The 18,281-nt window shown below is 38.0% G+C and overlaps 1 protein-coding gene across 14 annotated transcripts in view; it reads right to left on the bottom strand.

Annotated features, from left to right (window-relative positions):
* The window catches only part of PTPRK (protein tyrosine phosphatase receptor type K), a 430,669-nt gene that overhangs the window by 159,707 nt on the left and 252,681 nt on the right, over nucleotides 1-18,281 (bottom strand). For all 14 annotated transcript variants that reach the window (XM_067466813.1, XM_060753318.2, XM_060753320.2 and 11 more), the window contains exon 7: nucleotides 2,069-2,362. In XM_067466813.1, coding sequence (XP_067322914.1) covers nucleotides 2,069-2,362 — 294 coding nt within the window. The remainder of the gene's footprint in view (nucleotides 1-2,068; nucleotides 2,363-18,281) is intronic.

The raw sequence follows: 18,281 nt of genomic DNA, 5'->3' as shown, positions 1-18,281 counted from the left end.
TTATTTCTCAAAGTCCTTGGCAGACTTGGCACAGCTTGTTGCAGTTACAAACACAGTCAACTTGTGAAATTATATAGATGTTCCTTCCTTTTTCCTTCAGCTGCTGAGTTAACTTCCCCCAACGGTAGAAAAAATCCTGGGATTATTTACCCTAACCCTGAGCTGCTATCTTTAGAAAGAACAGGCCTTCCCCTATCTGAGCTCAAGGTTAGTTTGGGGATGAAGTGATAGAGCCTCTCCCAATGGCAGAGAAATCCTGAGATATTCTCTGCCCCAGCAAGTCTTCCCCTATCTGAGCTCAGCACCAGTTTCAAAGGCAAGAGGGTAAGTATGATGGCCTGTCCGAGCTGCCTAGCTTGACCACCAGCACATCTGAGGCTTTTACTAAACTGAAGAGGGCAGGAGAGCTTCTCCAAAATGGAGATCTCATCCCCAGGAAAAAGGATGGTCTCTGGACCAAAAGATGCTTTTTTAAACCAATAACAGCAGAGGGCTTTGCAAGCTGGCTTTAAGCCCATGTTAATGCTTAACTTTCAGGGTGCTGCTGAGACTGTAGCAACCCTGGAGGAAAATGCAAAAGGATGGTATTTCATGCAACTAAGGGGCAATGCAAACCAAGCTCCTGCAGGACGGAACACCCAGTTTATTGAGATGGCACTTATTGTCCTATTTCACAAATAATTACAACAGGTGTAACTCAATGCTTCTAGAAAATTTATGACCACCTCCACACCAACACACATAAACCTGGATTGCTAAAGTATTCAGGAATTAGTATAAATCTATAGCACACAGAATCACAAATGCTTCACATCTACATCTCCACAATTAGTACAACAAATTTAAGTGGGACTTGCAGAAAGTTCCATGAGACCTAGGGGAAGGAAAAGGCCTGCATGCTCCTGCATGCTACTCAACTGAAATGACCTACTAATTATCTCTGATTTCTGCTTTTTCTGTTGAAACAAAATTATAAGAGCCAGTTGCACTAATCCACTCCTTTTCTGTTTATAAGATCATATTTGACAAGAGGTTCTCATACTACTGGTTGTTAATGGGGCTGGCAGTGGCCTTGTTTCTTCTTGCAGCACTGAGTAATAGGGAAAGCCTTGAGACAGCTGCAACCTCCACACAGCTGCATAACCCTATTTTCATCAAAGGTGATGCCTATGCAGAAAATAGTGGCAGCAAATACATCAGTTGGCATTCTCCAGTTTATACCATTTATGCTATCTTTGTGCCACATCCTAAGCAGTCTAGGGGTGCATCTACACTGTGGAACAAATGCCCTTTGACACTACTTTAGCTGCTATGGCTCAATGTTTTAGAATCCTGGAAATGAGGCACCAGCAATATTTTGCAGAGAAAAGTTAAAGATCTTGTAAAACTACAGCTCCATGGTTCCACAGCACTGATGTGTGGCAGTTAAAGTGGTGTCAAATTACTTTAATTCTAGTGTAGATGCACCCTAGTAGGGCAAGGATTTACCAGAATTTAGATGCTGCGGTTGTGGAAAGGAAATCACAGCAAAAAGTAGGAAAGCCTTGTTACATAAAAAACTTCTGGATCCAAGCCATAAAATATACATAAACAAAAAATCAATGCTATTTATTATATAAGCTGGGATACATATTGCATGTTGTTTTTCAAGCTTATCTTAGAAATCCTCTCAAAATCCTATGATATAAATATAATATCAGAAGACTACATTGAAAATCTGAGGATTACTCTTGATTTGCGTATCCCATCACAAAGGTTCACAGCTGAGTTTAGTTTTAAACCAAGGGTTCACAGGTTAGATTTAAAGCTCTTAGTCCTGACTATATGCCAATTCAGGAAATATTTATTTTATTGCATTCTATTCTGTTCCCAGAAAACATTCTAGATCTCTTGTGGTAGATTAAACTTCTCAATGGTCTTTGAAAAGTTACAAATATTAACCTTTTAGCTTATAAACTATGTTTTTAAAAACTGACAAGGTCACACAATAAATAAACATTTTAGAATAATATTTTGGCATCACCTTCATCCAGTATATACAAAATGGCATCCAAACAGGTACACATACCTGCACATTTGGTTCGGGTGATAAGTGGAGGGCCTGGCTGGCCAGTACCGCCTTCCCCAGGCCTGGTTAAAAGAACACGGATCTCGTATTCTGTGTCAGGATCCAAATGCCAGAGCTTGTAAGTTGGTGCATTTACAGCATGCGTTTCTGTCCATGTCCCAGTTGTCATGTGATATTCCACTTCTTTCAGGATAATGGGTCCATCCCCAATAATGGAATTAGCATTCAACTGAATCAGCAAATAAGTTGGTCCAACTCCTAGCAACTGTGGGGGAGCTATTGGCCGAGGAGGTTCTGTACAAAGGGGGAAAAAAGCAATAATTCAGAAAGAGTAATGTAAGTATAGGTCAGTATATATATATATAACAGTGATAAAAAGAAATATACCCCCAATCATAAAATATAACTAAATATATTTTAATACTATGTAAAATTGAATTGAGTACCAGAAGTCTGAAAGAGTGGATAAAATGTAACTATGGTGTTTCTGCTTAGAAGTGGCAATATATGCAAGCAACTTATTTCATGGAACAAACGGATTGTCTAGAAACACGGTGACTTCATTTTCATTCCAGATGGCTTATAGTTTGGCTAATTTGTTTCAGTTAATTAGGCAACGATGCTAAATTCAAGGCACACAGGGGTTTTGCAATCACAAGCAATGTAATGTAGTAACTCCAAAATTTGGTTAGGCAACTAGAAAACCTATTTTTATTTGACCATTAAAAATCGATTAAAATTTCCTGCCCATGTTCCATGCCATTTTTCTGCATGTGTTCCATTCAGGTACTTTGAAATATCAGTTAGCTGCTTTCTTCTGTGCTACTATATAAAAACCAGGAGCTCTGTAAGAATACATTGTGAAATTCACCCACTACATCAAAATGAAAATTAAAAACAGACATCCTCACTTTTCTGTAGATTAGAGTTTCTCAAATGACTTGCCTGCAAGTTAGCATACTGTATATGCATGCTTTCAGCTAAAACCAATTATCAACAAACCTTATGACTCCAGACAGAAACCCATTTTCCATCTAAAAAGCCTTCTCTAGGATTACATTCCATCTCACTAGCTTTTACTACAATAATATGCGAGAGGCTGTTCTTTGTTCATTATGGCCACAGATTTTTTTTAAAAACCATGTATGTCATCCAAATACACATACCTCAACATTTTTACTGAAGAAGAAAAAACAAGATGTGCCACGTTGGAATTTTGTAAGAACAAAATCCTGGACATTTAACAATAATGTAGACTTAATTGAATTTTTTTTTGTAATGCTACACTGAACATCTATTTGACATTTTTCCTCAACTGCTCCCACCCCTCACCAAAGGGCTGGAAAATAGCATGGCAACTTCGCTGGGGGACCTTCTCTAACACTTTGAAAGCACCATCTACTCTAACAATGGTGTACTAATTTGTCCAACAGGAGTAGGAACTGTAGTCCTCCTGATGTTCCTTTTTAAAAAACCTGAACAGTATAGCCTCTGAGGAAAGATTATAAAAGTGGTTACAATTGTCCTTTTCTAGAGAGCCACCATTGTCTATCCCTGTTGTAGGAAAAGAGAGCACTTGGATAAAGAATAGAACAATTGTCCAGAACAATTCTGAACATTATACTTTAAAAGGACAACACGCCATGCCAAGTTTTTCCTAATGAAGGTTTATTATTATTATTATTATTATTATTATTATTATTATTATTATTGATGCTGGCTAAGGCACTGCTTTTGGTTTGTTTTTGTTTTTTTAAAAAACCCACAGTACCTATATTAACCTTTATCTTCATCTTTCGACACCTCACTTTATGTTTACTTGCTTTTTTAACATTGGCAAATTGTAAACTAATTCCATTAATTTGATGAAGAGTGCACACTTTTATCCGTTTTTCTTGCCTATGGACTGTTTGCTCACACATGCACAATCTAAGGTTTGCCTATGGAAAGAGTGGGATCCTCCTTCAACCACTTTATAATTGCTTGTAAAAGCTCTTTTAGCTTTACCACACATTCAGAGGTGATCTATATTGTGCTCTTTACATTTTTGTGGTGAAAACAACCTGGGTCTCACTTTTCAACCACTTCCCTAAGCTGTCATATAGGTGGGTGGTTTCTGAAACTCTTGTTTTCATGGATTATCAATCCAAGCAGCCAAAGGCATCTATGGGGATGGTAGTGGTGACTGCAGTTTATGATTAGACTGCTCATCTTCTCCATTTCCAACTGTAATAATATGTGTGTAATGCAACATACCAAGATAATGTCTTACTTCAGAAGCATGATCTATTCAACTAATATGCAGTACTACAGAGACCCCATTAGGACTCTTGTTCTTGCATATTTTGCTTCTATTGATTCTTGATCACCAAGCAGAACATTACCCATTACTCATTGGTCCACGATCAGTTTCTCTATCTTTTCCAATTATCTTTTATTAAATAGAAAACTACACGTAATAATAAAATGAAATGATACATACACCAAAAGCAAGCCACAGATTTGAATATAAATTACAAGCTAAGAAAAACTATTAAAAATCAAAAAATATATACACATATCTAATACACTAAGACAATAAAGTGGATTTCCAACTATATTTTCTGCAGTTGAAGTTAACCCTTAAAGACAATCTTATCTAACTTTGTAGATGACACTTGGGTCTATATCCCTAACTCATTTTAATTAGTGAAGCTAACAACCATCAAGTCCTTCTCATTTCTCCCCAAAAAACTCAATTAAGAGATTCTCTTCTTTCAGAATCATTGTTAATGATTTTTCTTTAATTAAAACAGAAAGTGTGTCTATTTTCACTATTCTTCTTTAGTAGGTGTTAAGCCATTCTAGCCTATAATAAGTTTCTGTTCACGGTGGTAGTAGCTTCATTACCTATCCTGTCTTGCTTTTCTAAGCTTAAAAAAATAAGTAGTGCTATGCTGCAATGAAGAATGAAAGGACCAAGAAACCTCTTCCTCTGAACATAAACTGGCCTTATGTTGAAAAATGTGTGAGAAGCATCAAGGACAGCATAAAGGTAGAAGAGAGGAAGAATCTGTACCAGAAGAACACTGGATTTAGCTATGAACTTTCAGTAAACACTTCTGAACAAAAAGTAAAATGTTCAGGCTAAGTGACTACCATGAAAGCCTATTTCCTTTTTTTCAGCAAGACCAGCTCTACTTTTAGACTAATTATAGAAGCTGCATTGGGTAAGTTGTCACAAAAAGGAAGAAAATGGTAAGCTATTTAATTTCTTATTGCAGTTATACAAATGGATACGGTACTGCTTCTGGGACATTCTATCTTATGTACCAAAACAACACAGCTTCAAGTAGTAGATACTTTAGCATAGGAGGCTACCTAGACATATGCAGATTCACCTGAAGCACCCTGCAGCTCACTGGAACTGCATGAAGGGGAAAACACATAAACAAGCAGATACAGACATCCAACCTAGGACCTCATCACATTGAGGCCAAGAAGCGTCTTCTCCCTGCTTCTCTGCACTGCTGGCAGGCTGCCAGAATGGAGTCCCGCGGAGCCCATCATACAATGCAGGGTAACTTCCGGTGGGGCTCCATGCTGGGAGCACATAGAAATAGAATGTACACTCCTCATACAAGAAAGCCAGAGGAGGCAAAGAGGGAACAGGCGATAGTGGGGAAACATTGTTAGAAGGCATACCACAAACTCTGATGACCCCCACCACCCCATGATTTCCCCCACTGTGCTCCAGCTTTGGAAGGACCATTTGATGAGCCTTACATAGCCAACATTTTCAAAAACCTCTTTTTTCTGGAGTAACAATAAATGTACCTAGTTTGACTTATGTACACATTCAGCTTAAATACAAACCTATAGAACCTATCTTGTCCATAACTCAGGGACTGCTTGTACTAGTGTGATAAATTTTTAGTGATATAAGAATTCCCTAAGGTCTTTGAACTTAATTTCAAACAAACTACTGTACATTTAATGTTAATTTAGATCTCTGACTCAAACTAATTGTAGCAATGAAGCTAGGATTAATTATGACAGCTCATTTGCTGTGAAATCAAATTGTTAAATATCAATATAATGAATTCATAGGTCAACCATGTCAAGAACAAACACCAAATTGCACAACATATAATTCCATCAGTTTTGTTTACTAACATACAATTGGGTTTTTAAAATTACTGTGAGCCCTTGGAACCCACAGGGGTCTGTTTCCAGGATTCCCCATAGATACCAAAATCCATTGGTCAGGTCCCAGTATATACAATGTCATGATCAAATTATATAAAATGGCAAAATAACTGTTTGCTTTTGGGATTTTAAAAATGTTTTCTAATTATGGATGGCTGAATCCATGGATATGGAATCCATGGAGATTTGTTGTAAATTAAAATACAAATTACCACCTGCAATGACCTGGTGTCTGTTGGGAGGCTTTTGATATATCAATACTAGATCAATACTAGATCCAGCTAAATCACTTCATTTTAAAACACCTCAATTCCTACCCCTCAGATGATGAAGGGCAGATAGATAGACATCCCAAGTTATGTATAATGGTGGATGTTTATTAATCTGTCTTTAGTAATTTGAGACAGCTTTTAGAAAACTGTATGCTGTTTCAATTTAATCTAAGGAATATATACTTTGGTTAACATGATTATATGGAAAATGTATGCATGTCTAAGGCTACAATATCAATACATATAACATTTTTCTTACAGTGAAGACAAAGCATATTCATGTATTTCCATATCCATTTTGTTTCCAGGCTCCTGAAGACAAGGAGGCATTTATAAAGTCTCTTCATGTTTCATTAAATTATGCATGAATTTTAATCAGTTATTAAATGAACCAGTAATTGTTCTGAAGCATTATTAATATTCTTCATAACACAATACTCTATCAGAGCGAGAGGTGTGATGCAACTAAGAATCCCAAAAGTACACTAAATGACAACTGAACCATGCAATCCCAATATACCAGATAAACTTTTCTGATGTTACCTAATTAACTTTCCCATTAAATGCACTCATTCCCTATTCTAGAACTGGAGCTATCAAAAATCCCCCAAATACAATTTTAAAATTGCAGAGTTTACTTTTACATGGCCAGTAACTTGAAACTTTTTTGCACCTTTAAATAAAATTCAGTGAGCAAAGTTTGAGGCTCTTGGAAGTTGGGTGTATAGTACACAATTTTTACCTGGTCAGACCATAAAAACTTAATAATAGCCTCTAACAGCTGTATAAGAGGATGGGGAAATCGCTTTTTGTGGTATCCTGACTCATTTTTTTACTCATGGGCATAATTAAGAAGTATACATTGACTCAGTAAATTTGATCTAAAATTCTGAAATAACATTTGACCAAAGATCATACAACAGTAAATAATGAAGGGCATGGCGCCCATAGGCTGCATGTTCACAAACCTTTTTACAAGCTTGGGAAAATACTGAAATTGTCTAGAGCATATACAGTACACAAAATTTTAATTTGTACATACAAAACATCAAAGAGACTTCTGACTCCTTACAGACACCATTAAATGGAATAGTCTGTTTACTATCATGAAAACTATCACAGGAAAATTAATGATGGAAATGGGGGGGGGGGGAGGGATCTGTCATTTTTTTTTTCCAAATTGCATTCTCCACACGCAATATGACAAAACTTGGCAACTAAATTCTGCCACATATATGCTAATCTAATTCAATATGCACACCAATTTTCAGCATGGGACAATCATAACGTATTCAAATATCTTGAAGAAGATAAAGAGAAATGGCCCTAAAAATGATGTTTCAAACACCAAACTTTTCATGTTATCACCAACTATGCCCAAGAGACAGGTAACAGACATCAGAGCAAAGGTTCTCTAGGACGCCATGGCTTCTGTACTATTTTAAAGAAAGTTGATTTGAACAAAACTTTCTTCAACCAAATTCTAATGTATGACTTTTCCTAGTAGATTTAGAAGTAGGGTTAGTTAATATAACTAACATAGTGATCAAGGCAAAGCTTTGTTAAACAGCAGTCGGTTTGCCAGTTTAAAGTTCAGAGGATCTCCATTATCCCAATAGTCTGATCCTCAAATGTAAAACAGTACACATTTTTAGTACAGTGTGTCCTCTCCAAAACACATGCTACTGGAGAAATCCACTAGCCAATCTTTTTAACTAATCACTTTAAAACAGGCTTCTTCAACCTGCTGCCATGCAAGTGTGTTTGCTTCCCAGAAGCTCTAGCCAGCTTGTTCAACAGTTAGGAATCTGGGAGCTGAAGTCCAAAACACCTGGAGGGCTGCAGGTTGAAGAACTAAATTCCCAAAAGGAAAGATATGAAATAGGAGAAGCAAGCTAGCCTCTCCCTTCTGAGCGACAGAGGCTCCATAGCTAGGAGAGGAGAGGCAGGAGGGCAAACTTGCCCGCCTGCCTCTACGCTCCTCACCTGCGCCCTCAAAGGGACTATTATGTGGAGAAAAAGGCCCCTCTAAGGGGGCTTTTTTGCTGCATAATAGTCACCTCAGCATAACAGTCACACATCCATTTTTTCTTAGAAACAAAAGGGAGGTACAACTATTAGGTGCTGAAATAAAATATTAGTGGTATTCTAATTCATGTGATGTTAGCTACTCCAAGGAACACAGGAAAGAATATAAGACAGGAAAACAGGAGGATCTTTGCCACAAATGAAGAACATTTTGGCATGAAAAAGAGGTCTCACAGTGCTTCCTTTAGAGCTCATTTATGATAAGCTTTCCACTTGTCCTCCTCACTTGTTTTGCTGTGTCTACTTGAACAGAGATAAGTAAGAGCTCTTCAGCTGAATTGCCAGACAAAAGGGAATAATCTCCTTCCATCTTCAATCACTGGATGCAGTGCTATCTGGCAACTTACCTTAGACAAAAGTGATAGTGAAAAGAAGGTAAAGGCAAGATCACAGGCCCATGACTGATAGACTGGTAAAGTCATTTGACAATCCCCCCATGAATGCCAGGCTTCCAGTGTATGTTGCATGCACTCTTACATGGTAACCTCTGAAAATTGAGAATACCCTTCCCGTTTCAAAATTTGTATTGCTACTGCTATTATTTTAAAAAGTTAAGATTGTTATAATCATAATCACTAGACATTGCGAAGAGTGTCTTTACTGTAAGAACTGTTCAGAAGGTGATGAACTCTCATTTGTTGGAGATCGTTAAACAGGAGTTGCATAGGTATCTTTCAAGAATGCTTTGGTTGTGTATTCTTGCATGGCAGGAAGTTGGACTAGAAGGTCCAGCAGCCCCTTCCAATTCTAAGGACTTTTTAACATTAACTATTCTACTACATCCATGCTATCATTGATGGTAGATACTGCATTGAGTACCTTTGATATTGCACCTCTCTTCATTAATGCTATTGCACCAATTCATTGTCCCTTAATTGTATTTCCACACACCCTCGTAACTCCATCCTCTCACAGTATTGCTATTCCTTATTTTTTCATTATAAAAAGCCTGTTTGGAAATAGTGGGGGGAAGCGGAGGAGATTCCCAACCCCTTACATCATGTTACTGCCATGGCCAAATCAGATAGTGAGACCAAAGAATGGCTAGAAGGGCCATCAGAGGAGATGTTGGCCAGCAGCTCCCAGCAATCTGCTATGCCTAGCTCAGCCTCTGCTGAAGATGAGTCCTTAGTCAAAGCAAACACTCCACAGCAGTTTCTGCAAGCCCTGTAGAGGAAGTTGAAGCAAGCATGTCTGGGCAAGCTACAGAAGGCTTAAACATGCCAACACCTCTAGAGCATTGGTTAGAATGGGCAGGTCTCCGCAGGCCTTGCTGAATGCTCATTAATCAAGCAATAGCTGAGATTTTGAGGTATAAAGCCCTCCATGGTTTGACTGTCTTGCTCTCAAGCCATGTCATTATCTGGCTTGAGTCCAATGCCTGTTTGTTTTTGACCTAGTACCCGACTTTGCTGCTTCCCAAAATCTTAAAAGGATTTTGATTTCTGGAACTCTCAATCTTGGCATTGGCATCTTGGTTTATTTGAATTTTGTATTTCTGACTTTGGACCGGACCTCTGGATATTCTTCTGTTTTCAAATGAGTTTTATCTGCCATCTCTGATATTGAACTGTTGATGTTGGCTAGCTCACCTACCTCAGTGTGTTTGTTTAATCTTAGGTCCTAGTCAGTGGCCATGTTTTTGTCACAAGCTAGGATTGGAAAGTATTAATAAGTTTTACCCATTAATAGCTAGAGATGAGAGGATCCTGAGATGTGGGGAGGCAGACTGATGGCCACATGCACACATCATTGTGTGATATGGACTATTGCCAGAGGAGATGGTACAGCTGCAATGCTGGTTTGAGATAAAACTCTAAGATTCTGTAATCCTCATTTTAGGAGTTGTGGCCCTTAAATGGAATGTTTATTCACCGCAGGCTGGATGGCCATCTTTCGGGGGTGCTTTGAATGCAGTTTTCCTGCTTCTTGGCAGGGGGTTGGACTGGATGGCCCATGAGGTCTCTTCCAACTCTATGATTCTATGATTCTATATACAGGTGCTTTTCAAAGATGCTAGACTCCACAGGAGAGCCGGGAAACTGATGGACACCAAGGCCACAACAGAACCTACAAGCATCACACAAGAACATTAAGACATTGCTGTGGCAACAGCAGCCTAAGTTCAGATTTGAGAGGCTTTTCAAATTTTATAGCCATGTCCTTTTCTTCAGCTCAGTCGCACTTTTGACACAGGAGCACTCCCACAGCATATCAACTTAATGTATAATATACAAAAAGCATACACAGTTGTACAGCTAGGAGTGTTTAATCTTTGTAGCTCAATTCCTACTGACTGGAGTGCTGAATTATAAAGAATGATTTCACAGCAGAAACTGCTAACTCCTGCATACTGAATTTCACAGCTCATGCAACTATCTGGCATTTTATTCACCTCACTTTGAAACACTACTGCAATCATTTTACAATCTCTCCTTAAATAAAAAAGGCAGGGAGCTGCTGTAGTAGCAATATTGTCAGCAGAATTTAAAATACAAGGTTTGCTTCATTTTCATTGTACATGTACAACTTAAAAATAAGTCATTACTACTATATACTTCATTCTAAACCAGACTATTTCTGTTTTGTTATTATGTGAAACCTTTTGTGTTTTGTTAGCTATGACATTATTATTGATATTATTTAGCAAACTGGCATTTGTATAACATTTGCTGAAATGTAATTACCCAGAGGTGTCTATGTATACAAATGCTATTCCTGCTGCAATATACGGAAAGGCTAGCCATTTTCTGGAAGTCAGTTCTATTATTAATTCAGTCATGGCTTCAATTGTCTACTCTAGTTGTGACAAATCAATAGAATTCCAATAGAATGTGTATACATTGAGTACTTCCAGCATGATTATTATGATCTACATCAGAAGTCTCAAACTTATGGCCCTCCAGATGTTTGGAACAATCAGCTTGGCCAATAGTCAGGAATTCTGAGAAGCGAAGTCCTAAACACCTGGTTAGTCACAGGTTTGACAGCACTAATCTGTACAGATAAAATACTATATAGGAGGACTTCTTACATTTTTTTCCCATTTTTGACCCCTTCCCATGTTTTTTTCATGAGGTAGGTATATAAAGTAGGTATACAAATAATTTACTGATAATAAACCAGCATTTGTAAGGCTGTTTTTCCTTTTGTCGAGTACAGCTGAAGCATTTTCTGCAGTGTCCATTGTAAACAGGTTTGTATACATCTCTAGGTGGCTTTCTGAAACCTTCTCATGTTGCCAATTTTCTGTGACCATTTGGGGTTGGGACCCACAGTTTAAGCAGTGGCGATAATGCAGCATATACAGATGGTTTCGTGATATGTATACCAGACTGTTTAAGATAGGATGGCACCTATCTTAAGAACCTGGAAATGTTACTTTTTGGACCATAATTTGAACCGGATTCTCTGATCATTTCTTGGGAATATAATTTATTATTCATGATTTAAACAAGATCATCCATCAAAAGAACAACAATGGGGTCTATGGATTAGGAAATTGAATAATTCAGAAACATATCGCTCTTTAGTGCCTTCCTCCTAATCTGGATTATCTGGATTATTAGGAGGAATATCTTCCTCCTAATCTGCCAACACGGAAGCAACACTGATAGACCAAAGGGTCACCTTCCATGGGAGCCAAACATTTTGAACATCATTGATGATTCTGTGTCAGTAGAAATAGAAATTGTAAATTTCAAAATACAAAATTTCCAGCAGCTTAGTGTTACACTCAAGGAAACCAGAAAAGGGGGAATAAAACAGCAATCTTTTAACAAAAGCCAACTTCAAGGCTTCAATGACACTAAATTTTGCTACAGTGAAAAGTGCTATGAAGTAAGAAAAACTATGAAGTATGCCCATAAAACCACTAGACATCTCAGTCCTTTCTTCCAAGCTTTAGAAGACTGCTTGTAGCCACTGCACAGAAATGACTCAGAAATCCATGCTAATATGACAAATTATATTGTGACCAACCAAAAAGCCACAAAAATCTCTGTGGAAACTTTGGAAACCAAACATTATTTTTCAGGGAAAGCTGTCTGTTAAAAGCATATATAGAGGAAATGTGTTTGTTCATAGGCAGTTCACCGTAGTTTTTCATCAATGGAGAACCAAAACATTTATTTTCAACAAGATAATCCTTCTTACTTTGTTTCTTGAAGTCATTGCTGTCCAGGGAAAGAATGGCCAAAGAGGGGAGAAATGTATCTGCTTGTGCTCACAGGCTAAAACAGCAGGAAACTGTTCACATCACAAAATGGGGGACATGACAGCAGCCTTAATTCCGAGTATTCAGTATTAATATTTTGAATAAATACTATCTGCCAAACTGATTGCATGAAACAATTTCCTAGCTGTGATGTATTCAGGAAATGCTAAGATTTTCTTGTAAAACCCAAGTACATTTCTTTTAATTTACTAGCTGTCCCCTGCCACACGTTGCTGTGGCCCAGTCTGTGTATATGTGTTTTCTGTGTGTATATATGTGTGCATATATGTATTTGTGTATATGTGTATATATGTGTGTTTGCATGTGTGTGTGTGTGCGCGCGCGCGTATGTGGGGGTTGAGCAAGTGTTGTAATGTATTTTTTGTTTTTTGGCTTTTAAGTCTCTTCGGCTGTATGTTTCCGTGTTTTATGAGTGATGGTCACTTGTTGGCCTGATACGTGTGTTGTGTCCAAATTTGGTGTCAATTCATCCAGTGGTTTTTGAGTTACGTTAATCCACAAATGAACATTACATTTTCATTTATACAGATGTTCTATGTGTATGTGTCTGATGTATGGTGTCCCCATAAAATTCATGGGGTTTTCTTAGACACAGGAAACTCAGAGATTTGTCATTTGAAAAGAGATTAGGAATATTTGGTGTGAGGTCCATTGCCAGAGAAAACTAGCTGCACCATTACGACAGTATATTTTGACTAAAAGAATATATTTCAGAGTATTTCCAATGGAAACCTCCTCCTCCTCCTAACAAATATCTCCTGTATGATCCAAACAGCAATCTAAGTGCCAGAGCAAGGGAAACCCTGTCCTGTTCAGAGAGAGGCAGGACAGAAAAAGGTCAGGGAAGAGGACGACTGAAAGGTTTTTAAAGCCTTGCTTCAACAATATGTGGGAGGATAATGCTCTGCAAAAGGATTATGCTATAGGAATATTATTCTAAGCAATACAGAAGTCAGGATGATTAAAGATCACTGACACACAGCACATCACCTTCTTTTAAACCGTGTGTGTGTGTGTGTGGGGGGGGGGGGGAGATTAATTGTAATTGCAAAACTATTCCAGCCACTGTTTGGATATAGCTTCCAATTATCCATTTCATTTTCATTTACACCTCATGGGTGAGATCATTTATCATGTTTCATGATAATGACCGGAAGGCACACAGAGAGCGATTCTGAGAGGTAACAAATTATCTACCGTATTAGCATAAACTTACAAGATCCCATCAACAAGTACTATGCATAAATATAAGGTAATTACATTTACAATGAGCAGAAACGTTTGATATTTTACCTTCTTCATTAGGAGATGCCAAGAAGCCTTTGGTTCCTAATTGAACAGCTTGGTTTGCTTGCATAACTACAGTAATTTAGAGCTTCGTAGCAAATTAAGAATCATGGTACTTTTTGAGCACCTGCAAGTATTCACTGCAGCAGTTCAGGATCTTGAGATGAATCTTTCATCATCAAGTATTGCTTCTTGCCACTAAGTCATCCATCATGTGGCTGAGACAGCTTGGAATGATAGCACTGGACCCTCACATTACTGCTCCTTGAACTCTGCCTCATCCATCTTTTACATCATCCCTGATTTGCTGCAAAGTATCACTTCTCCCTCCTGCAAAACCAATGTGAACCCATAATGTCTCTAACCTAGAGTGCCACTCCAATAGTAATTGATTTCTTTTTATTGTCATGCTCTGGACTTGGAAAGCCGATCTATAGTGACGGAAGCAGAGAAATTGTCAACTGTATCGCAGCTATAAAGACTTCACACTTTGGTTTAGAAAAGTCACACTTCCTCTTTATTCCACCTCACCTCATATACATGACTATATATTTTATATTGGTGCTTACGTTAGAAGCATACCATGTCCAAAGACAAACAGTATTGTTTAAAATTTAGAAGGATGTATCCTTAGGTACAATATAATATCTTACATTTCAGACTATTCAAGTTGTTAGCAGTTCTGTTTCACAACATTAGATGCTTAAATGCATACATTTAATGTGCACACACACTTGCAGGGAAAGGGGGATATTATTATTAATCCTCGATTCATCACTCAAACAATCTCTGTTTAAAACCTTCAACAGACCATAAACCACCCAAGATTAAGTATAGTATTTCAGCTTCATCTGAATGCTGCTATAAAAGTTTAATAAATCAAAATGATCAAACTGCCCCCAGTGGCAGCTTGGGATTCTGTTTCCAATTCAAATTCTCTTTAATATATGGCTTTGCTGACATCTTGCATTTTCTACCATCTAGGATGAATTCCAAAAGGCTTCCCTTTTCATCATTACCATGCATCGGCCAACTGATCGAGCCATCAAATCGGTTCTTAAGAACCCAGCACAACGCTACAGAGATGTCAAACTGAGTAGAATTTTCTTTTACAACCATCAGTGAATGGCAGAGGAGAACAATTTAAATAAACATGGGGAAAGCATCCTGGCTGGATTGACTAGGATAGAGTACTCTGGGTATTTTTTTTTCCTCATTCAAGTGTATCTTTTTAAACTAACCTACTTCTGAGAAAATAATCAAGAATTCAATTGAAACAGTATCAAAATACAAGAATAACTATTTAGATAATGTGTTGTTGAAGGCTTTCATGGCCAGAATCACTGGGTTGTTGTAGATTTTTCGGGCTGTATGGCCATGTTCTAGAAGCATTCTCTCCTGACATTTCACCTGCATCTGTGGTAGGCATCCTCAGAAATTGTGAGGTCAAGGTGCCCAATTGAAACATTCACACCTAGCTCCAACAGACAAGAGTTCTTTCTCCCACCCTGGATCTTCCAGAGATTTTCTTAGTTTCCAACAGACCTCACAACCTCTGAGGATGGCTACCACAGATGCAGACGAAGTGTCAGGAGAGAATGCTTCTAGAACATGGCCATACAGCCCGAAAAACCTACAACAACCCAATTACTTCGATAATCGGGAATTTCATTTTGTTTTTTGTTTTGTTTTGTAACATGATAGCTAGTTTGTCAACCTACTAAAATATTAACTCATTCAATACCCCTCCACACACCTATTCTAGTGTAACAGTGATTTTATATCACGAAATATCGTTTGATATGTCTTAGATTTAAATAGTTTCATTACACCACTTTTACATTATTCAGAAATCTTTATATTGAACACAGTACTTATCTTTTAGCCATGTTTTGCAATCAAACTAAATCCTCATAGTAACATACAGTTTGCACTTAGCTGTTAGTTATTTCAAAATGAATTAATTCCTTGTAATTAGTTCCTTCTCTTTGTAACCATGGTGTAAATATGTTGCTTGAGAAGGGACAGCACCATTCTTTTTAATGTCATATAGTTCCAAGTGCTGGTTTGTGCTATGCCTTATGCCAGCTGTTCACAAAGTGTGCTTCGTGGAGGCTTTGAGGACTCTATTAAGCATACTGAGGGACTCCGTGCTTCCCTCCTCCTCCAAGCTTTCCCTCCACTTTCCTGCTCCTCCCCCTCCCCCTGCCTCCCTTACTGCCAAAAGTCTCCCTCCCCCCCACCCCCTTGCCCCAAAAATCCTTTTTGCCTTGCCTCCCTTGCTGTTCAGATCCTTTTCCCTTTGCTTCCCTTGCTTCCAAAACCCTATCTCCCTTCCACCGCTCAGGGGGTACTTTGTGCTTTTGCTGCATGTCAGAAGGGAGTTGAACAGGATGGCCCCTGGGATTTCTGCGATGATGATGATTATTATTATTATTATTACAAAGTCTGGATAGCCATTTGTTGTTGGTGCTTTGATTGTGCTTTTCCCACATGGCAGAAGGGTTGGACTGGATAGCCCCTGGGGTTGTTTCTACTACTACTATTATTATTACAAAGTCTGGGTGGCCATCTGTTGAGGGTGCTTTGATTGTGCTTTTCCTGCATGGAAGGAGAGGTTGAACTGGATGATCCCTGGGGTTTTTTCTGCTACTACTACTACTGTTGTTGTTGTTGTTGTTACAAAGACTGGGTGGCCATCTGTTGGGGGTGCTTTTGACGGGGGTGGGACTGGATGGTACCTGGGGTCTTCCAGTAAAGTACTGTTATGTTTATGTTGGTTAAAATTGTTCTTCAAAAGTTTGCCCATACCTGACATACATACATTTTATATAATATAATATATAAACATTTCGTAGACCTCCACAAAAAGGGCTCCGTAGCTGAAAAACTCTGAAAACCTCTGCCTTATGCAGTTGTCTTATGTTGTTATAGGTGTTGAAGCAATGGTTAAATGCATAGGAGGAATGTTTTATACAAATCAGTGGCATCTGCAATTCAGATTTTTAAAGGATATTTCAAAAGAACTGTTTTAGACATTTTGAAAAGGGGTATTGTAAAACTGGAGTCTATTTTACATTATAATAATGACAATGACTACTTTGGTGTCTCGGGGTCCTAGCTTCAAATGATCACTTATAAAAGGAACTCCCAAACTCTTCTATCTCACTTGCCATAAGATGTTGGCAAAATTGTACTGCTCTTCACTTTAAAACCTTTTATCTCTCCACCATAAAACTGCGAACTCACTAAGGAGTCTTTTTTACCCCGAAATAATAATAATAATAATAATTATTATTATTATTATTATTATTATTATTAACTTTATTTATACCCCGCTAGCATCTTCCAAAGGACTCGGTGTGGCTTACAAAGGCCAAGGCCCTCAATAAAACAACAGCATATTCATGTGGGATGACACATGAATATGCTGTTGTTTTATTGAGGGCCTTGGCCTTTGTAAGTCGCACCGAGTCCTTCGGGAGATGTTAGCGGGGTATAAATAAAGTTAATAATAATAACTTTCAGTTTCAAAGATGGCCAGAAATATGTGTACAGTGTCATAAACACACCCAGGGGCATACAACCTTCTTGTTGCAACAACTCACTAACTACTGATCTGTTTCCGCATACAATTCACAGGGCTGGGTATAATCTACATGGGACCAAACCAGATCATCAGATTGTATTCTCTGATATAATTTTTTTTGAGATAATCTGGGTAGACCCATTTTTTTCTGTCAACCATCTTCACAGATACATATGGTGGAAATACAGAATGGGGCATTCTTAGTGGCTGTTCCTAGGCTCTGGAAATCTCATCCTCCTTGGTATTTTTCTGCAGGTAGGTAAATACTGTTTTGTTTTGGCAGGCCATTGAAAACTGATTACTTAAGGAAAATGAACTATAACACAACATGCTGTATTGTTTTGCCTCTCTCTCCCACCACCCAAATGTTTATGTTTTTAATTGGTTTAAAGTTTATTAATAGTTCAATTACATTGATTACTTTTATATGTGGATTTTTTTAGCAGCATTTGTTTAATCTTGGTAAAATGCCATTAGGCCCTAAACTGAAAAAAAGTAGGAAGACAGATAGGTAAATAAATAAATGGCTTGTGAATACCCATAAGTCTCTTT

Source organism: Anolis sagrei, chromosome 1 (genome assembly GCF_037176765.1).
Source record: "Anolis sagrei isolate rAnoSag1 chromosome 1, rAnoSag1.mat, whole genome shotgun sequence".
Lineage (NCBI taxonomy): Eukaryota > Metazoa > Chordata > Lepidosauria > Squamata > Dactyloidae > Anolis > Anolis sagrei.
The sequence above is the reverse complement of the archived record's forward strand: the minus strand, read 5'-3'. Positions and strand labels throughout refer to the sequence as shown.